This window comes from Microtus oregoni, unplaced genomic scaffold (genome assembly GCF_018167655.1).
Source record: "Microtus oregoni isolate MIOR12 unplaced genomic scaffold, Mior012 000006F_ref0000085, whole genome shotgun sequence".
Taxonomy (NCBI): Eukaryota; Metazoa; Chordata; class Mammalia; order Rodentia; family Cricetidae; genus Microtus; species Microtus oregoni.
Genome location: NW_024543065.1, coordinates 50169169 through 50196461, shown reverse-complemented (window position 1 = coordinate 50196461; position 27293 = coordinate 50169169). Strand labels below are relative to the sequence as shown.

Below are 27293 nucleotides of genomic sequence, written 5' to 3'. Positions count from 1 at the left end.
TAAGCTATTACTCAGATAAAAAGGCTTTATGTGCTTCAAGGTCATTCTCAGAGTTAAAGTGCTGAGCATAGCTCCTACCTGGTGGCCCCAGAACTAGCAGAAATGGTACGGCCACCATTTTAAAACTAGAAAGAGGTAGAGTCAGCATCCAGAGCAGCTGCAACCAACCTGCTTACCATTTTAGAAGCTCTTCAAGACCGTAAAGAACTATAGCTATGCAATACAGACAAATCCAGATGGGTCACAGTGCTGGATAAATGTAGGTCTGGAAGAGAGAAGAAAAAGAGTATAAAGAGTCATAAAATGAAGTTAATGCCTTAAAAATAAAGGTAAAGTCTTTAAAGAAACAAAGTAAGACATAGATTAGAAGGAACAAACAAAGAATAAGCCATGTAAAGATGGACAATTCACAGTGTCTGGATTATGTATATAATTGTCTTTTCTTTTAATTTTTCAACTGTGAAGGAGAGACACTTCATTGTATGAACTGCTAAGCTAAACAAGCATGTATATTATAAAGTTATCATGACTTTCAAATTTGGGTCTAAGTATATGTTGCTTTGGAAAAGTTCTCTTGTTTCCACAAAAGAGGAGAACCTGCGGACTGCTTCCCGACCAATATGGACTCATGGAACAAGATCTCCTGAAAGGTTGCCTTGAACACTCCTCAAAATACACCCCTTAAAAATTACTTTGCCCAGTAAACAGCAGGAAGAAGTTTGGAGAAAAAACACTATGTTCACACTCCCAATTATTGTCCACAAATATTTGTTTATATTTAAAGGGGGATATGATATAGATATGAATAATTTGCATTGGTATGGATCTTTGTTTGTTGATACAAATATAAAGTCAATGTTGTTATATGTATATGTATTTCTGATCTTGATTAACATATTATGTTTGTGTAGCTCATTTAAAAATATAATGTATAATTAAGAAATATAGGTTAATAGTCATCTTTAATGGTTAAGCTTATATTCATGTTAATTATATTTTCTAGATGTATTGAAATATATTTCAGATGGATAAGCATTCTTCAAATCTTTCAAAGACTATAGAATATGGCATTTAAAATGTTTAAGAACTTAAGACTTTTCGTGAGAGTGAGACACATCTGCTCCTGGCAGCACCAAGCTACTTCAAGAGGATGATGGGCACTGAAGAGACTCCTTATATAGTTGGTTAATCATTTGGGCAACAGACTGCTATTGCCTGGAATGCTGAACTGGACATGCAAAACCCACAGAGAAATGACCATTGAACATGCCTAAATGTGAGACAATCCTTCAGGATTTCTGCTACATGAAAGAGTCTGCCAGGCATTCTGCAGAACACAGTAGACATTGACTGATAAGCTTCCAATATAAGCAGATTTGTCTTTGAAATTTCCTGCTTCATGGAAAAGTCTGCTGAATACTGTAAGCCTGTAGGCTGAAGATGGATGCCCCAATGGTACAGAAGAATGTTTGGTGGCTAGCCAGTCAGGCATGTCTCTGTGAATTCTAGAGTTTTGGAAGTTGCTGACAATGTACTTCCTGTTTACTTAGGTAATGTTATAACCTTGTGGAATCTTTGATAGAGTTGAAGAATAGGTAGTTATTATTATAGTTTTCCTTAGTTATGATAAAAGATAGAGTAGATACAAATATTGTAACTGTAATTATTGCTTAACTGTTTTGTTATGTGTAATTTTACTATGATAAACTTAAAGCCTTCCTTTTTGTTTAAACAGAAAAGGGGAAATGGTTTGAGGGGTTTTTCTGTCTGTGTGTTGCTTTTCTTGGCTAATGAATAAAGAAACTGCCTTGGCCTGTTGATAGGGCAGAACTTAGGTAGGGAAAATGTAAATGAATTCTGGGAGGAAGAAGGGCAGAGTCAGAGAAACGCTATGCATCTGCCAGAGATAGATACTGGAAATTTTACCCAATAAGCCATTGTCATGTGGCGATACACAGATTAATAGAAATGGGTTCAATTAAGATGTAAGAATTAACCAGTACGAAACTAGAGCTAATGGGCCAAGCAGTGATTTAATACAGTTTCTGTGTGGTTATTTCTTACATCTTAATTGAACCCATTTCTAATTTTCCTCAATTTTCCAGATCCTACATTCTTATCCTAGACTCAGAGATGGCCCTAATGGTTCTGGACATCAAGAGATAGCCTAGGGCCAAAACCAAAGTATATCCCACCTGGGAACAGGTGCTAACTCCAAGAGCCTGTTGGGATTTCCATATGCTTCTCCCAGGTACTCCTCATACAAAGTCGTTCTTGACTTGAAATCCACAACACATGGCCCTGAAGTCTCTCCTTGCTTAAATCTAGGACTCTCTTCACTGAAAGGCTCCCAGAGTTGGAGGTAGTAGTGTAGGCCTATAACCCCAGCACTCAGGAGTCAGAGACAGGTAGATTACTGTGATCTACATGTTGAGATCCAGGCACATGAGGATTACATAGTGAAAACTTGTCTCAAACAAGGAAGAAAATAAACTTCCAAATTCATCGCCATTCACCCTGTATCAAGCCAATGAGACCCTAATATCACATCATTCTTCCCAGGAGAACCCACACCCAGAGCTCAGAAGGGTCTCCAATACAAATGTCATGAAGGATTCAGTTCTAGGCTTCTGTCTACTGTCCCTTTCCTCTGTAATAAATAGCCCTAGAGTACTTCCTCCTCAGATGTCACAAGTTGAGTCCACTCCCTGTTAATCCCTCATGGAGCCTCCTCCTCCTTGATTGTTGGCTGTGTCTCAAGCTAGTTGCATGATAGGGGGTGGTAGTCTGGAAGGTGAAATAAAACAGTTGCATAATCAAGGCCAAAGGACACCTTCCACCTCAGGATGTATAAAAGCAAACCAATTCAGCCATCGCCATCTGTCTGTCACCCTCATTGCCACCATGCTGACCTCGGGGCTGCTCCTTGTGACTGTGCTGGCCTTCCTCATCGTCCTGGTCTTTATGTCTGTCTTGAAAGAGAGGAAATTTTCAGGGAAGCTGCCTCCAGGACCCACACCACTGCCCTTCATCGGGAACTACTTTCAGCTGAACACAGAGCAGATGTACAACTCCCTCATGAAGGTGCCACTGGGAAGGGTGAAGGGTAGAATTGGGGCACGGAGGAGTGCTCCGATTTGATAGAGGCTTTGTGGTAGGGTATTGACCCTAGGGTGTGTAGGCCAGTGGAATTGTGAAGAGCCAGCAACCAACTCCTAGGCATGTGAGACCACATCTTGGGGCGACCCATCTGAGAGCCGTTAGAACTCCAGAGAAATGAATCCCAGACATGTCATCAAAGTCTGATCTCTTTCCTTTAACTTTGATCATTCACATCCATCAGATCAGTGAACGCTATGGTCCTGTGTTCACCATTCACCTGGGGCCTCGCCGAATTGTGGTACTATGTGGACAGGAAGCAGTCAAGGAGGCTCTGCTGGATCAGGCTGAGGAGTTCGGTGGGCGTGGCGAGCAGGCCACCTTTGACTGGCTCTTCAAAGGCTATGGTGAGGGGAACAAGATGCAGGGGAAAGTGGCAGGAACAATTGGAAGGCATCAGTTTCCCTGCCTCCTTCCTGACATCTGCATCGCTGCCTCCTGCTGTATGGGTTATTGGACGCATTACTTCCTAACCTTCCCATCTTTCTCTGCCTGTGTCTCCTGAACCCCCTCTCCCATCACAAACACACCACCCATATCTCCTCTTGCATCTTGGGATTTTCTATCTGAATCCAGTGCCTCTAAGGGGCTCTGGAGTTTTTGCCCACTCTACCCCATTCTTAGTTTCTGTGATTGCCTGGGATACTGCATCTTTTCCTTTCTGCTGCTTTCTTCTTCTACTGTCAGGGTATCACAGAAATCTGTTCCCAAGCCCAATATCACCTCAGCAATCTAGCCTCTTCTGAGACTCTCTTTGTCCTCTCCCCCTATTTCCCTTTAGTCCCTATCTCAATTATATATCTTTCACAACTATATCCACCCCTAGATCTCCTCAATTTCTCTTCTCTTGCCTTTTCCCTGTCCCTCTGTCTCTGGCATTGGTCTTCCTTCTGTCTCCCTCTATCTAATGTCCTCTAACTCGCTCTTGGGGAACAGCAAAAGAGTGGTTAGTCGTCAGCCACATCCCTTTTCGCTGACCTCTCTCTGCCCATCACTCTCCTTCCCAGGTGTGGTCTTCAGCAACGGGGAGCGCGCCAAGCAGCTGAGGCGCTTCTCCATTGCCACACTGAGGGACTTCGGTGTGGGCAAGCGTGGCATAGAGGAGCGCATCCAAGAGGAGGCAGGCTTTCTCCTGGAGGCATTCAGGAAGACAAATGGTAAGCAGAGCTCTGTAAGTTCTCAGGACCAACCAAGGGGAAGACACCCTAGAAAAACAACACCAACATCCAGGATGGGAACTAGGCTAGGGAAGAGAGTCCTGGTCCTGCTGTGGGGCCTGGTGTCCTGGTTTTGGTGGAGTTGGAGGAATCCACGCTCAGTGAGTGCTCATTTTGATTTATCTGATACAAAGTATCTGATGCTATCCATCGTGAAAGCCTTTTTCAAGCTCCAATGTCTCACTCTTGTCCTCCTCCTTACCTGCAGGTGCTCTCATTGACCCTACATTCTACCTGAGCAGAACAGTGTCCAATGTCATTAGCTCCATCGTTTTCGGGGACCGCTTTGACTATGAGAATAAAGAGTTCCTGTCACTGCTGAGGATGATGCTGGGAATCTTCCAGTTCACATCTAGCTCCACCGGGCAGGTAACCTGTTTCACCTTAGCCGACTACCCCCAGACCACAGCTGCCAGCCCACTCCAAAACTGCCAACCTCCTTCCAATAGTTACCTTCAAAGGAGCCTGGCAGTTGTGCCTGAACCGATGTCAATAAACAGTCTCAGCTGTGCCTGAAATCAGAGCCAGCAGTACATACAGGCTCTCTCCCTCTCTCCGTCCCTCCATCTCTCCCTCCCCCCCTCTCTCTCTCTTACACACACACACACACACACACACACACACACACACACACAGAGAGAGAGAGAGAGAGAGAGAGAGAGAGAGAGAGAGAGAGAGAGAACTGTTTCAGCTGGGAGACATTACCAAGACAATTCATTGTACTCTCTAACCAAGGTTGCTACAGGAAGGCCCTCTGAATACACTATCCTTCTTCAGTTCCCTAGTTGATTGCATAGCTATTGTGACTATCTAGCCAGACATCACTGAGTGTTGGAAAGCCTGCTAGAACTCACCAATCCAAACCCCATTAGTATATGAACAGTTGTCCACAGCTGAAGTCACCAACCTCCTAAATATAGGTAACTACTACCCAACCACCTAAGCATCTACATAGGTAACTCCTACCCAATCTTCTAAAATCTACCCTCAGTCTTTTTTTTAACTTTTTTTTATTGAGAAAAGGAAAAAAAAAACATATTTCCTCCTCCTCCCAGCCTCCCATTTCCCTCCCCCTCCTCCCACCCTTCTCCCCCGCCCCCCACTCCTCTCCCCCTCCCGCTCCAGCCCAAAGAGCAGTCAGGGTTCCCTGCCCTGTGGTAAGTCCTAGGTCCTCCCCCCTCCGTCCATTTCTAGGAAGGTGAACATCCAAACTGGCTAGGCTCCCACAAAGCCAGCACATTACGTAGGTTCAAAACCCTGTGCCATTGTCCTTGGGTTCTCATCAGCCCTCATTGTTCGCCATGCTCAGAGAGTCCAGTTTTATCCCATGCTTTTTCAGTCACAGTCCAGCTGGCCTTGGTGAGCTCCCAATAGATCAGCTCCACTATCTCAGTGGGTGGGTGCTCCCCTCGTGGTCCCGACTTCTTTGCTCATGTTCTCCCTCCTTCTGCTCCTCCTTGGGACCTTGGGAGCTCAGTCCAGTGCTCCAGTTTGGGTCTCTGTCTCTGTCTCCATCCATCACCAGATGAAGGTTCATAGCCAAGAGGACAACTATTTGCTTTTCCTTTGGTTCACCTTCTTACTTATCTTCTTTGGGATCACCAATTATAGACTCCGTGACCCTTGTTTATGGCTAGAAACCAATTATGAGTGAGTACATCCCATATTCATCTTTTTGGGTCTGGGTTACCTCACTCAGGATAGTGTTTTCTGTCTGTGTGTATATCTGCAGGCCAGAAGAGGGCACCAGACCTCATTACAGATGGTTATGAGCCACCATGTGGTTGCTGGGAATTGAACTCAGGACCTTTGGAAGAGCAGGCAATGCTCTTAACCACTTGAGCCATCTCTCCAGCCCCCAGGATAGTGTTTTCTATTTCCATCCATTTGCATGCAAAATTTGAGAAGTCATTGTTTTTTACCGCAGCATAGTACTCTAATGTGTAGATATTCCACACTTTCTTCATCCATTCTTCCATTGAAGGGCATCTAGGTTGTTTCCAGGTTCTGGCTATTACAAATAATACTGCTATGAACATAGTTGAACAAATGCTCTTGTCATATGATAGGGCATCTCTTGGGTATATTCCCAGGAGTGGTATTGCTGGGTCCGGGGGTAAGTTGATCCCGAATTTCCTGAGAAACCGAAACACTGATTTCCAAAGTGGTTGCACAAGATTGCATTCCCACCAGCAATGGATGAGGGTTCCCTTCCTCCACAGCCTCTCCAGCAAAGGCTATCATTGGAGTTTTTTATTTTAGCCATTCTGACAGGTGTAAGATGATATCTCAAAGTTGTTTTGATTTGCATTTCCCTGATTGCTAAGGAGGTTCTACCCTCAGTCTTAAACTATAAAAATTCTGTTGACACACAGCCCAACCTAGATGCCTAAACTCCTGGATAGGTGATGTGAACACTCCTCATTCTAAGACAGATGCTGCCTTGGTTTCTCATCCCCTTCCCACTACCAGATCTATGAGATGTTCTCTTCAGTGATGAAGCACCTGCCAGGACCACAGCAACAGGCCTTTAAGGAACTGCAGGGGCTGGAGGACTTCATAATCAAGAAGGTGGAACAGAACCAGGGTACCCTGGACCCCAATTCCCCAAGGGACTTCATTGACTCCTTTCTCATCCGTATGCAGCAGGTAAACCCAGAAGTCAGGAAGTGTGATGGGAGGTTCAAGCCAAGTAGGGTGAAGTCAGGCACAGGGACGGGGGAGTTAACAGAGAACAACTCATCAGTCCCCTCACTATAATAATCACTCAATATTACTGCTCCATATATTACCCCTTGTTCTCAGGAAGGTGTACAGGCTGAGAGAGGATCCAGTGTACAAGGATGCCATGTTCCCCACACTGTTTCAAAGTCTAAGTTTTATCCACATACGAGTACCCACAACTCTTGAGTAAGGTTGTATTTGACTCCCATTCTACAAATGAGGAGGCTGCAGCCCTGTGAATACAGGGGACCTGTCTGATATCAGAACAAGAAGGCCATGAATCCTACTTCACTGACTCGGACTGGTGCTTTCAGCTAACATACCATTTGCCTTTGCCAGTCCTCATAGCCCGTTACAACTGTGTGACCTATGCTTTACTGTGACCTCCTACCTGTTTGTAACATATATGGAGATTTTGTCATTCAACAATGACATCTTCTTGCTAATGGCAAGCTGAAACTTGCTGTCAGCCAAGCTAGCCTCAAACCTGTGGCAGTTCTCCTAGGTCCGCTTTCTGGAGGCTGGGATTACCAGTGTGTGGGGTCTGGCCAAGATGAAACTTCATGTACTCTGAAGTCCCAAGGGCTGAGGGGTGGAATTTCTTTAGGGAATATTAAAAATAATTAAGATATAGGGTCCTGTTGCCTAAAACTCATTGTTTGAGGTCTGGGGAGGTGGCTCAGTGGTTGTGAGCACTAGCTACTCTTCCAGAAGACCTGGGTTCAATTCCCAGAACCCACATGGCAGCTCACAGCTGTTTCAGGGAACCCATGACATTTGGTAAAACACCAATGCACATTAAATAAAAATTGACAATTAAATTGGTCAGTTTCAGGGAACCCATGACATTTGGTAAAACACCAATGCACATTAAATAAAAATTGACAATTAAATTGGTCATTATATATCAGACAATCAACTAAGTCCTGAATGACAGAAAAGCACTAGCTTAGAGCACTGGATCACTTCCAAAGGTGTAGAACCTGAAGAGAAGCTGACATAGCCAGAATTCATCTTCTCACCTTAGGTCTTGGTCAAAGAGAAGTGAATTAGGTCAGGGAAAGAGGGTAAAACAGAAGGGCACCAGAGCATAAGGAGTGGGTTGGACATGAATATGTGCCTCCCTGCAGGAGAAGAAGAACCCTAATACAGAGTTCTACATGAAGAACTTAGTGATGGCGACAGTGAACCTCTTCTTTGCTGGTACAGAGACTGTCAGCACCACCCTTCGCTATGGCTTTCTGTTGCTCATGAAGCACCCAGATGTACAGGGTAAGGCTGCAAGGGGAGTGATGTTGCAGTTTCTAAACATGCTTCTCTGATCATCCCGAACCTGTCTCAAGAAACTGGACTCTTAGATAGCTGCTCCCTTCTCTGCAGAGTCAGAGAGAGAGAGAGAGAGTTAGTGGGTACCGGCCTCTAGTTGTTAAATCAGTTCGTGTGTTGTTCAACTGAACCTCAAAGGTCCCACTTCCCTGTCCCCAAGACCCTGCCTAAATCTCCTTCCTCACAATTCTCACATAATTCTGGTATGACCCAGTTAACATGAACTTCCTCCAACAATGCCTATGACTCACATGTACCAAAAATGATTGACAATGTCATACACTGCTTCATAGCCTTCGTCCAGTTCTACACTTTTGCACTATCATTCTTAGGGTAAGGTTGTTGGACCCCTAAACACACGCCTCTTCTTCTCAGCCAGAGTCCAAGAGGAGATTGACAGGGTGATTGGCAAGAACCGGCAGCCCAAATATGAGGACCACTTGAAGATGCCCTACACAGAGGCTGTCATCCATGAGATTCAGAGATTTGGAGACATGATCCCCATGGGCCTGGCTCGCAGGGTCACTAAGGACACCAAGTTCCGTGACTTCATCATCCCCAAGGTGCGGACTTATCTAGCCTATAGTAATCTCCAGCCTTCTTCATGGCCCAGCAGACCCCTCCCCAATTAGAAACCACCCAGCCCTCTCTCACTTTCTCAGTTACAGGCTCTCTCTGTCACCATATCCTTCCAGCCTCCTACATAGAATCTCCTATATCTTGGGTCTCCCACCAGACTTTCTGATCCAGGAGTTTCAACTCCCTGTGTTCAATCAAGTCTCAAGACATAAACTCAATTCATCTGAACTCCTGTCAGAGACAGGAGTGACATGTCTCCCAAGGATCCTGTTTAGGGGTACATAAATACAATACCCTTCAGTTTTTCACTTGAGAGACATGAAGTGCACTTCCTTTAACCTCCCACCACAGACCACAGACCCCATGTCACCCATTCATTCTGTCTCCTATAGCATGAGCCCCACATCTCCTCTCTCTAGGATGATGACCTCACATTACTCAAAGCCACCCCAAACCTCCTCAACTCACATATATTATCTTTATATCATCTGTCTTACCCCTATGGGCCAACATGTCATTCATTCACATCTACCATATCCAATCTTTCCCCTCAACAGGGCACTGAAGTGTTTCCTATGCTGGGCTCTGTGCTGAAGGACCCCAAGTTCTTCTCTAACCCCAAAGACTTCAACCCAAATCACTTCCTGGATGACAAGGGACAGTTTAAAAAGAGTGATGCATTTGTACCCTTTTCCATAGGTAAGAGGGCACTGTCTAGTGCCAGGCCACTGCTCACACCAAGAGAGATAACTCCTCTGTATCTCTCCATCTTGGAAGATTCTGTTGTATCAAACCCTCAGCCAGTCAGCTGCAACTCCCATAATTCCCAACCCCTGAACCCTGGAGAAGTAATAGTCAAACTGTAGAGATAGATTAGAGGAATGAAATCTCAAACTAAGTTAGAGGTCTCTCTCAAGTCACACAACCAGTTCTTAGGAGGATGTGGCAGCTGCATGTGGTGGCACTCACCTTTAATCCCAACACTCCTGAGGCAGAGACTGCAGGATCTTATCTTAGTGAATTCAAGGGCAGCCTGGTCTACAGAGTGAGTTGTAGGTCAGCCAGGGCTGTTACACAGAGAAACCCTTTGTAAAAAGTCAAAAAAAAAAAGAAAGAAAAAGAATAAGAAGGAAGGAAAGAAAGAAAAAAGTAAGAAAAGAAGGAAGATAGGGAGGAAGGGAGGGAGGGAGAGAGAGAGGGAGGGAGCAAGGAAAAAAGGAAGGGCTGAAGGAAAGAAGGATGTTGCTACATGGCATCCATACTGGAGAGTACCTCTGGAGAAAAGGGAATCCACATTTCTCATTGTTACAGCCTGGTGAGGTTCAACTCACCACAAGTACAAAGGAAACTGAGGCTCAGAGATTTGACTCTTATTTAAAGGTCTCAGGCCTTTCTCCCAAAGAGAATACAGCCAGAGATTTGCTATAAGGATGACATCAAGAACTGGCTTCACCCTCCCTGTCTCTTCTGTTTAGGTAAACGGTTCTGCTTCGGAGAAGGACTGGCTAGAATGGAGCTTTTTCTCTTCTTCACAAACATCCTGCAGAATTTCTGCTTCAGATCCCCACAGGCACCCCAGGATATCGATGTGTCCCCTAGATTTGTGGGCTTTGCCACGATTCCACCAAACTACACCATGAGTTTCTTGTCCCGTTGAGCTAGCGCTGGATAAGGGTAAAGGGAAGGATGGAGATCTGGCCAGTAGGAGGTTGGGATTTAGAGGGGATCAGAGGGACATGAGAGAGGGAGGATATGACTTTCTGAAGACAGACTATCATTTCAAAGGTGGAGCGGAAGAAAGGGGAAATTTATACTGTGTTGTAAGCAGTAATAGTAATAATACCAATAATAATAGTAGATATCACAAACGTAAGTATTCTTTGTCAAATTATTCTAAAGGGTTTTGTGATCTCAACACTCACAAATGCATGGGAAAGGAAGAGAACCCATGTCCATTTTCTACTGCGGCACATTCTTGACCTTATTATGTTTCCTTAGTTTAAGTTTACTGAAGTCTCACCAATTCCAAGAGCTCAGTAATACTTGAATGAATATCTTTGTGCACTGGCCTTGGGAAGATTTTCAATTATCACCACACATCAGATAAAGCAACAAGAGCTCTGTCTATTGCCACATCATCCTGCCCAGATGTATTCCAGAGCTTCGTGTGGGCCGCCAACTTTGCTTCACCATCAACTCACCCACACTCTGATCGGCTTTTTTAAACTAATTACCAAGGCATCATCACCCAAGCCTTGCTGGTTAAACTTATCGTGTTTGATTCAGAATCCATCTGGAGAACTGGAATCAGGCCTATTAATGAGATCCATGGTGGAGAAAGACATTTTCAGAGGTGGCCAGGAAAACTTAGGATCAGCACACTGACATGACTGTGTGCTGATTCATGAATGTGTGTGTAAGTGCACATTGTAGGATTTCCTTGGGATGCACACGACCACATCTTCTGCCATGAGTTAGTTTCCAAAGGCCGAGTGTTTGCTTACCAACCTGGGATCAGAACCAGTAAAGAGTTTTAGAAACATGTGCTCCAGTGGCACTAGTATAAATCTGATGAGTGGACAGCTGAGCAATGCACAGTCTCGATGTCAGTGGATACACCAGCTGTGCCTCTTTTCTTATTTTTAGGATGTCATTATCAGGCAGATCCAGGAGGGAATGGAGGAATCAGGGTATTGAGATGGCATCTTTGGGAACTGCTTTGCAAGCCCTCCCTGGTGGCAAACTCCAATGCTACATGCTGCAGACTGTTTCTGGGGGACTGATGGAGAGAGAAGGGGAATGGGAAAAGATGGTTCAATTGGAAAAGTGTTTGCCAAGCAATCACAAGGACCTGAGTTTGGATCCTCAGCACCCATCAGAAATCAGACCTGGTGGCACATGCTTGTCACCCTAATGCTGGGAGGCAGGGGAAGGCAGCCCAGTCCAATCAGATCACGAATTCTTAGTTAAATTAGAGGTCCTGTCTCCAAAAACAAAGTAGAGAGAGACTGGAGAAGACAAGTAGTGTTGTCCTCTGAGCTCTACAAGCATGTACACACACACACACACACACACACACACACACACACACACACACAGGCCTGAATGCACATATAAAAATGTACACACACACACACTCAAAAGGGAGAGAGGGGTTAGTTCAATTTTAGCAATGAGAAACACCTGAAGGTGAAGAGACAGTGGCTAGCAAGCCTTTGTGTGAAAGGGAGAGAGGAAAAATCTAATAAACCCTGTAATGTTGGGAAAAATGTTAGAACTCATGAAGACATGATCCAGTTTACAGAGACAAGGTGCACTGTGTCCAATTCTGTTCTGCTCAGTAGCAGAGAGTGCACATCCTGCTGAGGCATGCCTGGAACATTCTTTGTGATAAGCTATTTGTTAGGGTACAGAATCTTCAACCACTTTGTAAATAGTAGGTTAACCAGAGTAGCTCCGATGAACAAGGTGAAATGTAGCCAGAAATCAATAGCAATGTTAAACTACAAAAGTCACAAAAATAGGAAAATTAAGGAATAGGCTTGTTAAATTTTTCTTTCACTGAAAATTGGAAATTACATGTATTAGAGGCTAGAGACATCTTAGTGGCTGTAAGCAGAGGATGCTCTAGCAGAGGACTTAAATTGGATGGGCACTGGAAGTTTACACACATTCGAACACAGAGACACACACAAATAGACATGGTTTAAAAATAAGCCTTTTAAAAATATATGCATTAATGGAATATAATTGATGTTTTGATATATGTATCAATTATGCCACGGCTAAGTCACACCAACAAAAACTATGCAGTCTTACATTACAGTGGTTCAAAGAAATATCATATGGTAAATCATAAAACTCTTAAATAAGGGAACAAAAATAAGTATGGACAAACTTACAGAATGAGCCATAGCAGAAGGCATCGTAAATTCATGGAATGGTTTAAAAAAAGCTCAGATTCATAAATGTTCTTTAAAATTTTCTCATGGGCCAGAAAGATTAATCTCAATGAGATTTTTTTTAATTTTAGCAATAATCTCCTTTATTTTTGAGATTATAATATTCTAACATCATTTCCACCTTCCCATTCTTCCCTTACAACCCTCACAGCCACAAAACCAAAGGGTAAGCCATAGTCCAAAACTATAAAGAGGAGATGAAACACTTAACAAGGTAGGGGAAAGGAGAAGCAAGGAGGTGACTCAGCCAACAAAAAGAAATCTTTCTTCCAACCTGGGTACTCAGAAGGAGAGTGATAGGAACTCAATGTACCCTAGAGACTGAAGGCACCCAGCTGAGCACAGACTGATGGCCATCACTTCAGGAGGGAACCATAGTGAAGATATAATAGAATGATCACCACAGCATGGGCCTGAGAATGAGGAAGAAGAAACCACCCATGAGAAAGGCTGTCCTTCTAGGGACTTCATTTTTTTTTATGTAGTGACCATTAGCTGTTCACATATCTTATTAGGTCACTGCCTTATCATGTCAGTAGTTACAGAGAGAATTCTGAAGGAGGGAGGTCCTGGGTTCATTATAGCAGTTTTGATACTCAGCTAGGTGTGTTGTCTTGCAGCCTTCCCTGTATTCAGGCAAATATTTCAATACTGGGTAAAGAAAAGAGTGATTAAGAATAGTTGTCCCAGAAAGCTTGGGTTCTGGCTGTATGTCATAACACTCTTCTCTCTCAAATATTTGAGCTGTGCCATTTCCTCCTCCTCCTCCTCCTCCTCCTTCTCCTCTCTCTCTCTCTCTCTCTCTCTCTCTCTCTCTCTCTCTCTCACACACACACACACACATATACACACATCAAATTAGAAACATCCATCAGGAATAAGAATATGTGGTATTGTGGTGAAGGGGGAGGAAGGATCAGAGGAACCAGAGGGGTCAGGGACAACCAGAGAACATGGCCCACAGAAACAATTGACAAGGACTCATGCTGCTCACAGAGATCAGGGAGCCTATAGGGCTCTCACCTAGGATCCCTGAATATACATTATAATTGAGTAGATTGGTGTTCTTGTGGAACTCTGAACAGTGGGAATGGGGGCAGTTGCTGACTCTTTTGCCTACATATGGGACCCTTCTCCTACTGGGTTACCTCATCCAGCTTTGACCTGATGGTGCGTGTCTGGTCTTAATGTAGCATATTATGCTGGTTTTAATTAATATCCCTGGGAGGCCTAGGACGGGACATAGATCTGAGGGAAAGGGGAGAAAGCGGGGAGGTTGGAGAGGAGGGAATGGTAACTTCAGTTAGGGTGGAATAGATGAAAGAATAAAAACGATTAGATTAAAAGGCTCGATGTAGCACACTTCCTGGCCATCCTACAGGGGCTATACTGCCCAAACCGCCTCTCTCTTCCTATCCCATTCATCTTACATCCAGATCCCCACACCCCCTGTCTCCCTCCCTCCCTCCCTTCGTTGGGGCATAGCACCTCCCTGCTCAGCCTGCTAGGGTGCTGGGACCGAACCCGAACCGGGAGGACAAAGGGGTGGCCGGTAGCTCCTTTGTTCCCATAGCCTGCACGCAGCAAGCAGGGTGGGCCCTTTGTTCGCGAGCTAACCAAGCAGCGCTGAGTTTCGATCTGGGCACCGAGTGAAACATCATTGAGGAGAAACATCTCTGGGGAGTGACATCACTGGGAAGGTACATCAGTGGGCAAGAAGACCTGATCCTGTAAAAGAAGATCCAAAGGGGAGTATTGGGAGGAAGAGATGGGCAGACGCCAATGCATGAATTCTCCCAACAATCTGAAAAACAACACGAAACCACCAGAAGCCAGTGACCCCACAACAGGAGGACATGAACACCTTAATCAAGAAGAAGTAGAAAAAACTGACTTCATGAAAGTGATTGACACCCTTAAACAGCATATAAAAAACGCCCTTATAGAAATGGATGAGAAGTATAATAGAAAGTTCGAGCAATTGAGTAAATCAGTGAATGATACCCTAGGAAACCAAGGAAAAACAATCAAGCAGATAATGGAAACAGTTCATGACTTGAAAACTGAAATGGAGGCAAAGAAGAAAACACAAACAGAGGGCCGACTAGACATGGAAAATCTAGGTAAACGAATAGAGACTACAGAATCAAGTATAACCAGCAGAATACAAGAGATAGAAGAAAGAATCTCAGATTCTGATGATAACATAGAGAAAATAAACACTCTGATCAAAGAAAACAGCAAGTCCAACAAACTCTCATCACAAAACATTCAGGAAATATGGGACACAATAAAAAGACCAAACCTAAGAATAATTGGAGTAGAAGAAGGAGGAGAAGTGCAGCTCAACGGTACAGAAAACATACTTAATAAAATTATAGAAGAAAACTTTCCCAACCTGAAGACAGATGTACCTATGAAGGTTCAAGAAGCATACAGAACACCAAATAGGCTGGATCAAAAGAAAACATCCCCTCGCCATATAATAATCAAAACACAAAATATACAGAATAAAGAAAGAATATTAAGAGCCGCAAAGGAAAAAGGCCAAGTTACTTATAAAGGTAAACCTATCAGACTTACACCTGACTTCTCTATGGAAACCATGAAAGCCAGAAGGTCCTGGATAGATGTTCTCCAAAAACTAAGAGACCACGGATGCAAGCCCAGACTACTATATCCAGCCAAACTTTCATTCACTATAAATGGAAAAAACAAAATTTTCCAGGATAAAAACAAATTTAAACAATACGTAGCCACAAATCCAGCCTTACAGAAAATAATAGAAGGAAAATCACTAACCAAGGAGTCCAACAATGACCACAATAACTCAGACATCTAGAGACTCTTCACCAGCACAAATCAAAGAAGGAAAACACACAAACCCTACTACTAAAAAAGTGACCGGAGTTAACAACCACTGGTCATTAATATCACTTAATATCAATGGGCTCAACTCACCTATAAAAAGGCACAGGCTAAAAGATTGGATAAGAAAACAGGATCCAACATTCTGCTGTCTACAAGAAACACACCTCAACTACAAAGACAGGCACCTACTCAGACTAAAGGGCAGGGAAAAGGCTTTTCAAGCAAATGGACCTAAGAAACAAGCAGGTGTGGCCATACTAATTTCTAACAAAGTTGACTTCAAACTTAAATCAATCAGAAGAGATGGAGAGGGACATTTTATACTCATAACAGGAACAATTCATCAGTAAGAAGTCTCAATCCTGAATATCTATGCCCCTAATATAAAAGCACCCACGTACGTAAAAGAAACATTACTAAAATTCAAGGCAGCCATCAAACCGCACACACTAATAGTAGGAGACTTCAACACTCCTCTCTCACCAAGGAACAGGTCAATCAGACAGAAACCTAACAGAGAAATTAGAGAATTAATGGAGTTAATGAAGCAAATGGACTTAACAGACATCTATAGATTATTCCACCCAAAGAGGAAAGAATATACCTTCTTCTCTGCAGCTCATGGAACCTTCTCGAAAATTGACCACATACTCGGTAACAAAGCTAACTTACACAGTTACAAAAAAATATTAGTAACCACCTGTGTCTTATCAGATCACCATGGATTAAAGTTAGAATTCAACAACAATGCTACCCCCAGAAAGCCTACAAACTCATGGAAACTGAACAGTCAACGACTGAACCATACCTGGATTAAGGAAGAAATAAAGAAAGAAATTAAAGTCTTCCTTGAATTCAATGAAAATAAAGAAACAACATACTCGAACTTATGGGACACTATGAAAGCAGTCCTGAGAGGAAAGTTCATAGCACTAAGTGCCCACCTAAAGAAAACAGAGAAAGCACATATTGGAGTCTTAACAGCCCACTTGAAAGCTCTAGAAAAAAAAGAAGCAGACTCACCTAGGAGGAGTAGAAGACTGGAAATAATCAAATTGAGGGCTGAAATCAACAAAATAGAAACACAGAAAACAATCCAAAGAATCAATGAAACAAAAAGCTGGTTCCTGGAGAAAATCAACAAGATTGATAAACCCCTATCCAAACTAATCAAACGACAGAGAGAGAACACGCAAATTAATAAGATCAGAAATGAAAAGGGGGACATAACCACAGACACAGAGGAAATTCAGAGAGTCATTAGATCTTACTACAAAAGCCTGTATGCCACAAAACTGGAAAATGTAAAAGAAATGGACGCTTTTTTAGATAAATACCATTTACCAAAACTAAACCAGGACCAGGTGAACAATCTAAACAGACCTGTAAGTCGCGAAGAATTAGAAGCTGTTATCAAAAACCTCCCTACCAAAAAAAAAGCCCAGGACCAGATGGTTTCAATGCAGAATTCTACCAGAACTTCCAAGAAGACCTAATACCTATACTCCTTAATGTATTCCACAATATAGAAACAGAAGGGTCATTACCAAAATCCTTTTATGAAGCCACAATTACTCTGATACCAAAACCACTCAAAGACTCAACCAGGAAAGAGAACTACAGGCCAATCTCACTCATGAATATCAACGCAAAAATCCTCAACAAAATACTGGCAAATCGAATCCAAGAACACATCCAAAAAATTATCCATTATGATCAAGTAGGCTTCATTCCTGAGATGCAGGGCTGGTTCAACATACGAAAATCTATCAATGTAATCCAGCAAATAAATAAACTGAAAGAAAAAAACCATATGATCATTTCATTAGATGCTGAAAAAGCATTTGACAAAATTCAACATCCATTTATGTTAAAAGTCTTGGAGAGATTAGGGATACAAGGGTCATACCTAAATATAATAAAAGCTATATAGAGCAAGCCAACAGCTAACATCAAATTAAACGGAGAGAAACTCAAAGCCATCCCACTTAACTCAGGAACATGGCAAGGCTGTCCACTCTCGCCATACCTCTTCAATATAGTGCTTGAAGTTCTAGCAATAGCAGTAAGACAACATAATGGGATCAAGGGGATTCGAATTGGAAAGGAAGAAGTTAAACTTTCGTTATTTGCAGATGATATGATAGTGTACATAAGCGACCCCCAAAACTCCACCAAAGAACTTATACAGCTGATAAACAGCTTTAGTAATGTGTCAGGATACAAGATCAACTACAAAAAATCAGTCGCCCTCTTATACACAAAGGATATGGAAGCAGAGAGGGAAATCAGACAAGCTTCACCATTCATGATAGCCACAAACAGCATAAAATATCTTGGGGTAAATCTAACCAAGGAAGTGAAAGATCTATTTGACAAGAACTTTAAGGCATTGAAGAAAGAAATTGAAGAGGATACCAAAAAATGGATGGACCTCCCTTGCTCTTGGATTGGGAGGATCAACATAGTAAAAATGGCAATTCTACCAAAGGCAATTTATAGATTCAATGCAATCCCCATCAAGATCCCATCAAAATTCTTCACAGATCTGGAGAAGACAATAATCAACTTTATATGGAAAAACAAAAAACCCAGGATAGCCAAAACAATCCTATACAATAAAGGATCTTCTGGAGGCATTACCATCCCTGACTTCAAACTCTATTACAGAGCTACAGTAATGAAAACAGTGTGGTACTGGCATAAAAACAGAGAAGTTGACCAATGGAATCGTATAGAAGACCCGGATTTTATCCCACAAACCTATGAACACCTCATTTTCGATAAAGGAGCTAAAAGTATACAATGGAAGAAAGAAAGCATCTTCAACAAATGGTGCTGGCACAACTGGATGTCAACCTGTAGAAGAATGAAAATAGACCCATATCTATCACTGTGCACAAAACTCAAGTCCAAATGGATTATAGACCTCAATATCAGCCCGAACACACTGAACCTGATAGAAGAGAAAGTGGGAAATACCCTACAACAGATGGGCACAGGAGATCGCTTCCTATGTATAACCCCAGAAGCACAGACATTAAGGGCAACATTGAATAAATGGGACCTACTTAAACTGAGAAGCTTCTGTAAAGCAAAGGACATGGTCACTAAGACACAAAGGCAACCTACTGACTGGGAGAAGATCTTCACCAACCCCGCAACAGACAAAGGTCTGATCTCCAAAATATATAGAGAACTCAAGAAACTAGACTTTAAAATGCTAATTATCCCAATTAAAAAATGGGGCACTGAACTGAACAGAGAATTCTCAACAGAAGAAGTTCAAATGGCCAAAAGACACTTAAGGTCGTGCTCAACTTCCTTAGCAATCAGGGAAATGCAAATCAAAACAACTTTGAGATATCATCTTACACCTGTCAGAATGGCTAAAGTCAAAAACACCAAGGATAACCTTTGCTGGAGAGGCTGTGGAGGAACAGGTACCCTCATCCATTGCTGGTGGGAATGCAATCTTGTGCAACCACTTTGGAAATCAGTGTTTCGGTTTCTCAGGAAATTCGGGATCAACTTACCCCTGGACCCAGCAATACCACTCTTGGGAATATACCCAAGAGATGCTCTATCAAATGACAAAAGCATTTGTTCAACTATGTTCATAGCAGTATTATTTGTAATAGCCAGAACCTGGAAACAACCTAGATGCCCTTCACTGGAAGACTGGATGAAGAAAGTATGGAATATATACACGCTAGAGTACTACGCTGCGGTAAAAAACAATGACTTCTCGAATTTTGCATGCAAATGGATGGAAATAGAAAACACTATCCTGAGTGAGGTGTCCCAGACCCAAAAAGATGAATATGGGATGTACTCACTCATAATTGGTTTCTAGCCATAAATAAGGACCACGGAGTCTACAATAGGTGAACCTAAAGAAGCTAAGTAAGAAGGTGAACCCAAGGAAAACATATAGTTGTCCTCTTGGCTACGGGAAGTAGACAAAATTTCCGGGGAGAAAATGGGATCTTGGGGGTGGGGTGGGATGGGGGTAAGGGGAGATGGGGAGAGAAAAGGTAGAAGGGAAGGAGGGGGGACCTGGGAAACAGGAGAATTGGGATAAAGGAAAGGTGGATGAGGGAGCACGGAACCACAATTCTTAGTTAAGGGAGCCACTTTAGGGTGGGCAAGAGACTTGACCCTAGAGGGGCTCCCTAGTGCCCAAGATGAGGTTCCCAGTTAGTTCCTTGGGCAGCTGAGGATTGGGAACCTGAAATGACCCAATCATAGAGCAATACTGAAGAATATCTTGCATATCATCATAGAATCTTCATCTGGTGATGGATAGAGACAGAGACCCACACAGGAGCACTGGACTGAGCTCCCAAGGTCCCAATGAGGAGCAGAAGTAGGGAGAACATGAGCAAAGAATTCGGGACCACGAGGCGTGCATCCACCCACTGAGACAGTGGAGCTGATCTACGGGGAGCTCACCAAGGCCAACTGGACTGTGACCGAAAAAGCATGGGATAAAACCGGACTCTCTGAACATGGCGAACAATGAGGGCTGATGAGACACCAAGGACAATGGCAGGGGGTTTTGATCCTACTTAATGTGCTGGCTTTGTGGGAGCCTAGCCAGTTTGGATGTTCACCTTCCTAGATATGGACGGAGGGGGGAGGACCTAGGACTTACCACAGCGCAGGGAACCCGGACTGCTCTGTGGACTGGAGAGGGAGGGGGAGAGGAGTGGGGGGAGTGAGAGAAGGGTGGGAGGAGGGGTAGAGGAGTGGGGGGAGGGGGAGAAGGGTGGGAGAAGGGGAAGGGAAATGGGAGGCTGGGAGGAGGTGGAAACTTGTTTTTTGTTTATGTTTTTTTTTCTTCTTTTCGCAATAAAAAAAAAAAGGCTCGATGTAACCAACATTCAAATCTTGCTAACTTCCCTAAGGGTACGAGCAGTAATTCATGGAGAATCTGTAAGTTAGAAACCTTGGATAGTTGGGCTCTTTCTGCAATAATACTGGCTACTGTTATTATTTTTGAAGTCCTACAGGTCCTTCTGACGGCTCTGATACTGAGGCACAATGTCCAGTTCAGGCAACAGTCCTACTGAAACGTCGCTCTAGTTTCCCACCCCTCCCGGGGCTGCACTTGAGCTGTAGAGGTTCTCTGTTTCCTAGTGCCCATCCTGGACCCTCTTCCGGGCTCTTAGGAGGAAAGAGGCAAAGTGGACAAAAGCCATTCAGGTCAACAACTTGATCCTATGTTTGTTCTTGGGATCTATTCCAGAGTCTTGGAATTTAGCAGTTAAATAGTTTTGATTTCTCTGGAAAAATCCAGCTCCCTTGCTTATTCGAAGTTATTGTGTGTTTGAGTTGCAATCCACACATTTACTAGTTTATATTTGTCTTCTGCTTCCATTTGGGAATATTTTTACAGAACAACTACTCTAAAAACTCAGTTCCCTGAACAGGCATAACAGGAGAAGCATCAAGAGTCATGCAATGTAACAAGGACCAGGTGCCTTGTTTGTCTCAGTCGCCTGGCTAGCTTACACAAAAAATAACCACACAGAAACTGTATTAATTAAAATACTGTTTGGCCATTAGCTTTAGCTTCTTATTGGATAACTCTTTCATATTAGTTTAACCTATCTACATTAATCTGTGTATCGTCATATGGCAGTGGCTTTCTGGAGATTCTAACTGGCATCCATCTCTGGTGGAGGATCCATGGCTTCTCTGTGACTCTGCTCTTCTTCCTCCCAGCGTTAAGTTCTATTATTCCCATCTACCTAAGTTCTGCCCTATCAAAAGTCCAAGCCAGTTTTTTATTCATTAACCAATGCAAGCAACAGACAAAGAGAAGAAATCCTTCACCAGTGCAAGAGCTGGGCAGTGGTGGTGCATGCCTTTAATTCTCACACTCAGAGGCAGAGGCAGATGAATCCCTGTAAGTTTGAGACCATCTTGGTGTACAAAGTGAGCTTCAAGAGAGCCAAGACTATACAGAGGGACCCTATTTTGAAAAACAAAATAACAAACAAACAAAGTCTTGCAAGATTCATTACAGCTATGAACATGAGCACAAGCCTGAAAATGGAAAAACTATTACAGAATGTGCTGTGCCACTTCAAATATTCAGGGTAATCCGCGAAATCGTAACTCATTGAAATGAAGGATGCAGGGACAACAGAAGCATAGAAAGCTATGTTAAATAAATAAAAGCAAAGAGAGTTGGGAAGAACATAATGAAGAAGAATAAAAGAAATCAAAACATTATAAATCAGTAAAAGAGAAACAAAAAACCCAACAGATTTCCCAATTATAAAAAAATAAAAAATAAATCTAGATTAAAAATCTTTATAAAAGGAATAAAAGTAACATATGAGTATTTCTTTAGTCTGGAGAGACAGCTCAGTGATTAAGAGCATTTGTGCTCTTGTACAGGACCTGAATTTGATTCCCAGCACCCACATGATGAAACTCCAATTCCAAGGAATCCAGTACCCACTTCTAACCTCTGTACAAACCTGGTACACATGTGGTGGGCAGACATTCATGCAGGCGAAACACCCATACACAAAAAAAATAAGATACTTTTTAAAAGCATGATTTTTAAACTAAGATAAAGTCAAGTTTCTAATTAGTAATAAAATAAGTATATTTCTAAAAGTATTTTAAAAAATTACAATCTTAAGGGCCAAAGAATAAAGAAGTTGAGGTGTTTGAGCAACTCCATTCTGGGTCCTTGAAAGTCTGATTCTACAAGCCCAGTACATGGTTGGGGAGGGACAGCAAAGCCTTTTGATCCTTTTCAGTTGTTCTCCTATACCCGATATCCCCACCCCTCATCCTCCACCCAACCCCTTCTCTTAGCCTACAATGACCTTACCTTAGTAATTTGCTTTCTTGAATAGCAGCGGCCCCTGGTGGCTAGTTGTAGCCTTACAGTCTGTGAGCAGGGCAAGCTCCCTTCCTCCTGAGACAGCTAATTCCTGGTGAACTGGGGTTAGCTAGGAAGTATATTCCAGTACACTGGGAGTGTGGAAAGCAAACCCAGCTCCGAGACTGGTCATGTTGGAGGACCTGCCATTCTACTTACAAGGCCTCCTAAGTATTAGTCACCCTGTTGAAGGGATGTTACTTAGTGTGTATAAATCACACCCCTGGAACTTCAGAGTTCCTAAGCTCTATAGCATTCTCAAATGACATATACATAGCTCCAGATGTCAGTCCATAATCTGGCCTCTGGCTCTCAAACTCAAGGAATTTTTTCAGTTGATGAAATGTTTTTCTAGCTACAGAGGGTTGGAAGCACCATTCCCCATGTACTTCCCTGCCTGAGCTGGGCCTCCTGCTAACTGCACCCTTCAACTTGTTGGTCTCTGGCCCTACTGCCTTCTACAGCTGCCTTCTTTGGTCTCCTTTCACAAGAGGCTATTGAAGGCAAACTGAGGCTCCATGATTGTCACTATTCCTTTATCTCAAGTCCCCAAGATAGGTCAGTGTGTGTGTGTGTGACATTGCCCTCTCTTAAACATTGCAGATACCTCCATGGAAAGGTGACAAGGAAGGAAAGAAGATAGGAAGGAAGGTAGAAAGGAAGGAAACAACTAGGAAGAAAGAAAGGGACCTAACTAATAAACATTTCAGATGCTACTAACTTCACATGCAAAATCCCAACACAAAGAAAATCATGAAAACACAGCCCTCAAAAGAGTGTTTTGTTTTCTCCAAATATAATCAATCCTGTCATAATGCTCTGTAATGATATTGACTTATAAGACACGAATGTATTCGAAGAGAACAAGAAACTGACATAAAGAATCCATTGCACATTAAGGAAACAGAACTCTGTCAAAGTCACTGAAGAAGGAAACTGACATAATGTTTGAAATGAAAAGTCAGTCATATCAGTGAAAAGTCTCAACAGGTGGACAGATAGGGTGAAGGGCTAGATGTCAAAGCTTAGAGGCAATGCGGAGAAATTGGATCATACTATCCAGGTCAGCAAAACTTAAGAGAAGGAGGCACTTTGCAGAGAGATCTTGCAAAAATCGAGGCTGTGGAAGCAAAGACAACACCAGGGGCTTCGGAACCAACACTGAGCTTATTCGCTGTGGCTGAAGGAGTAGGTCTGTTTAGACAGGAATCACAGACATGGCTGCAAGCATACCACCAGGCAGCCTCCAATCAGAAGAGACGCCATCACTAGTATCCTAGGAAACAAACGCAGAAAAACGAGACTACAACTCCATGTATTGGCACCTAAAATTCAGAGATTTTAGTCCCTCAGAGGTGTCCGATCCCATCCAGGATCTGAAGAGGATGTCTGAGCTATGCTTTATGGGGTTGAGACTGGACCTGCATAGCAAGTAGGAGATCCTGGACCAGCTAGTGCTGGAGAAGTTTATGATCTCTGTGGGGCCAGAGCTGCAGGCCATAGCGATAGAGAAGGGAGTGAAGAGCTGCAAAGAACTGGAGAAACTACTGAGGAGCGGCGGGAAACCGCGCCAATGGTCCATAATCCACTGCCAAGGACAAATGTACCTGCTTAGGCATCCCGGTGCTGAGAATGCTGCAGACACGAAGAATGGATAGGGTGATGTGAGATGGTCACCAGAGCACCCATCAGAGAGCGAGGAGCCCCCCAACAGAGGCCAGGCTCGCCCAGAGTTGCAGAACCTGCTGGAGACTGAAAAGCCGTCCACCAATCAGTCTGTCATCTCCCAAGGACAGATGTCCTTCCTACGTGGTTCCGGTTTGGAAATGGCCAAAGTCAAGGCGGATGACTGGGGTGAGAACATGGTGGTATTGTCGGATGATAGTCTCAGCGGTGACGAGGCTAGTCCGGGATCACAGAACCTGCCAAGGACTGAGTCGTGCATCAGCCAGGAAGAGGAAGTTTTTCTGGAGACGGCAACTGGCAGCAGAGAGCCAGACTACCTGAGACCTGAGTGGAACCAGGAGAGTGACTTGGTACAGGACTGGGATGACCTGTTTTTACCTCAGGACCCTCAGCCGACGCAGGATCCTGATTCTCTCCAAGCAGAAGCTGCCTCAGTGATGCTCCAGGGAGACAAACATGGATGCGGCCATGCCGGTCACGATGGATGCAGCCACACCGGTCACCCGTATTCTAGCAAACAGGGATACAGCTGTAAATACGGGTCTTCAGAGGCTTAGCAGCTCCAGGGCAGACAGGTTGCCCACTCCCCAAGGAAGGGCCTCCTGTGTGGGCAATACAGAAGATGGGCAGTTAGTGGTCGCTATCCTAAGGCCTGAAGAGTCGGTACTTCACCTCGCTGGCCGGGCTCCTTTTGGGTGCCATCAATGGAACAAGATTTTTCGTTACAAGTCTCAGTTTATCCTCCACCAGAGGTCCCACACAGGAGACCGACCCTTTCGGTGCCACTTGTGTGAAAAGGGATTTCTGCAGTCCTCAGACCTCAGAGTTCACCAGCGCATCCACATGGGCGAAAAGCCTTACGGGTGTAGCATCTGCAACAAGGTGTTTACCCATGAGTCCTCCCTGCTGGATCACATCAGGATCCACACGAAGGAGACGTCGTACGTGTGTGAGAGCTGTGGAAAACGCTTCAACCACAGGGCAACCTCAAGGTCCATATGGACATCCACAGCAACGTAAGACCCTACAAGTGCATGGAGTGCAACACGGCCTTTCGACAGAAGGGGACGCTGATGGGGCACATGAAAATCCCCTCGAGAGAGGAGGTGCCGTTGTGATTCTATTTCGGGCTTGAGGTCTTTTCCTAGAGAGACAGTTGCTAGGTTACCTCTGTTCCGTGCTTCCTGTACCATGGAAACAGGTAGGATTGTCTCATCTCCTGAAGGTCTGAGGACAAATGGGTTTCACTATGGCCCCCAACTGGTGTTTGTTTGAGACTCTCTGTATCTCTGGCTGTCCCGGAACTCACCATGTAGACCAGGCTAGGTTGAAACTAAAGAGACCCACTTACCTATGTAACCCAGATTGACCACGAACTTGTGACCCCACCCATACCTCTGCTGAGAGTGTTGAGATGCCGCTCCTTGGCAGGCTTTTATACACACATTGTTACTGGTTGATTATGTATTGTCAATATTGAACGGCAAAAATGGGAGTGACATTTGTCCCTGATAACACTGTAAAATGTGGCTTTTTCCAATAAATTACTTAGCAAAAGACAAAAAAAAAAAAAACCAAAAAAAAAAAAACTTAAGAGAAGATGGGAATGGAGCCTGGAAAGCTTTGGTACATGAGGGAAAGAATAAATCTAGAAATTGTGGGCACGCAAGAAGAATTTCATGCTATAGGCAAAGGAGATATGAGTAACAAAATCATAGAAGAAAATGTTTATATCTGGAGGCAGTCATAACCATTGAGTAACAAAATCATAGAAGAATCATAGAAAAAAATCTCCACATCTGGAGACTGTCACGACCACTGAGCAGCAAAATCATAGAAGAAAATCTTCACATCTGGATACGGTCACACCCATTGAGCTACAAGAGGCAGACAGAAGACCAGATTGACAGGGCCTTCATATCATATACTCAAAAACAGAGACATCTACAAAAGAGAACATGGATGCTGCAGGAGAGAAGGGCAACATCTTACATGGAAGCAGGCTGATCAGGATAACATTATTCAACAAGAAAACTGTATGGCTAAAGACCTGGGAAAGATTTATTCCAAGTTCTGAAAGGTTATTGCTGCCACCCACTATGACAATCAATAAACTATCTATCATATTGAAGAACAATAAAAAACGGACTAAAAGGATTTATGGCCACTAAACCAACTCTACAGAAGATAATAGAAGGAAAACTTTGAATTGAAGAGAAGATTAAACACACCCAAGAGACCACTGAAGGGAAAGTAAACAATATCGTGATTGTTAAGAAAAAGATTCTAGAAAAGTGACCTGGACTAGCAGATCACTCTTTGATGACAGGATTCTAAGAGGAAGGGTCAGGAGATGAGAAGATAAAGAAGATTTTTTTTTAAAAAAAAGTTGGGGTCACAAGATCTTGCTCAAAGTATGTCTTATGCCAGAGAAGCATTCTAATAAGTACAGAATCTTATATACAGTCTTTCCTGACAGGGAAAATGTGATAGAGCAACAAAAGCTGTTAAACAATGAGACAGAGTCATTGGGAAGCTAATCAAGCAACCTCAAGGACATCAGAGACAGCTCACCTTGGGACTCTGGCAATAGTAGCCCATTGTTTTCTGAAGTTGACAGTACCCAACTTTCACTTATATATGTTTATAATTTCAACATCTTTTTTCTTGGTCCCTGTGGAGTGGTTCTGATTAGGTCGGGTTTGAAGTCTGTATGTCAGCTGTTAAAATATCCTGCCTGCTTATATCCTAGTTTCAATTCCTTGGAGTACCTTTCCTCCAGCCTGTCAATCAAAAGTGCCTTTTTTTTCTTTTTTTTGCAGATCTGTGTTTCTTATAGGAAGCGTAATTACAGGACCTTTT

General features: G+C 43.3%; 2 protein-coding genes across 2 annotated transcripts; both read left to right on the top strand.

Annotated features, from left to right (window-relative positions):
- Positions 1-2871: 2871 nt before the first annotated feature.
- Positions 2872-10873, top strand: LOC121449376 (cytochrome P450 2A3-like). Its single transcript, XM_041653741.1, has 9 exons — positions 2872-3084; positions 3344-3506; positions 4167-4316; positions 4585-4745; positions 6849-7025; positions 8231-8372; positions 8802-8989; positions 9563-9704; positions 10481-10873. Exons 1-9 carry the CDS (start codon positions 2905-2907, stop codon positions 10660-10662), a joined length of 1485 nt encoding a protein of 494 aa, XP_041509675.1. The 5' UTR covers positions 2872-2904; the 3' UTR covers positions 10663-10873.
- Positions 10874-24899: 14026 nt separating this feature from the next.
- On the top strand, positions 24900-25549 carry LOC121449925 (zinc finger and SCAN domain-containing protein 5B-like). Its single transcript, XM_041654586.1, is given in 2 exon segments — positions 24900-25407; positions 25410-25549. Coding segments are annotated over 2 exon segments (648 nt in total).
- Positions 25550-27293: the final 1744 nt, after the last annotated feature.

What these genes read in the sequence shown, in the direction of transcription:
- LOC121449376 (XM_041653741.1), top strand. Translation starts at nt 2,905, where the DNA reads ATGCTGACCTCGGGGCTGCTCCTTGTGACTGTGCTGGCCTTCCTCATC. An exon ending in GGCATTCAGGAAGACAAATG is followed by an intron (nt 4,317 to 4,584) that starts GTAAGCAGAGCT and finishes CCTTACCTGCAG; the next exon opens with GTGCTCTCATTGACCCTACA. An exon ending in TTCTCATCCGTATGCAGCAG is followed by an intron (nt 7,026 to 8,230) that starts GTAAACCCAGAA and finishes GCCTCCCTGCAG; the next exon opens with GAGAAGAAGAACCCTAATAC.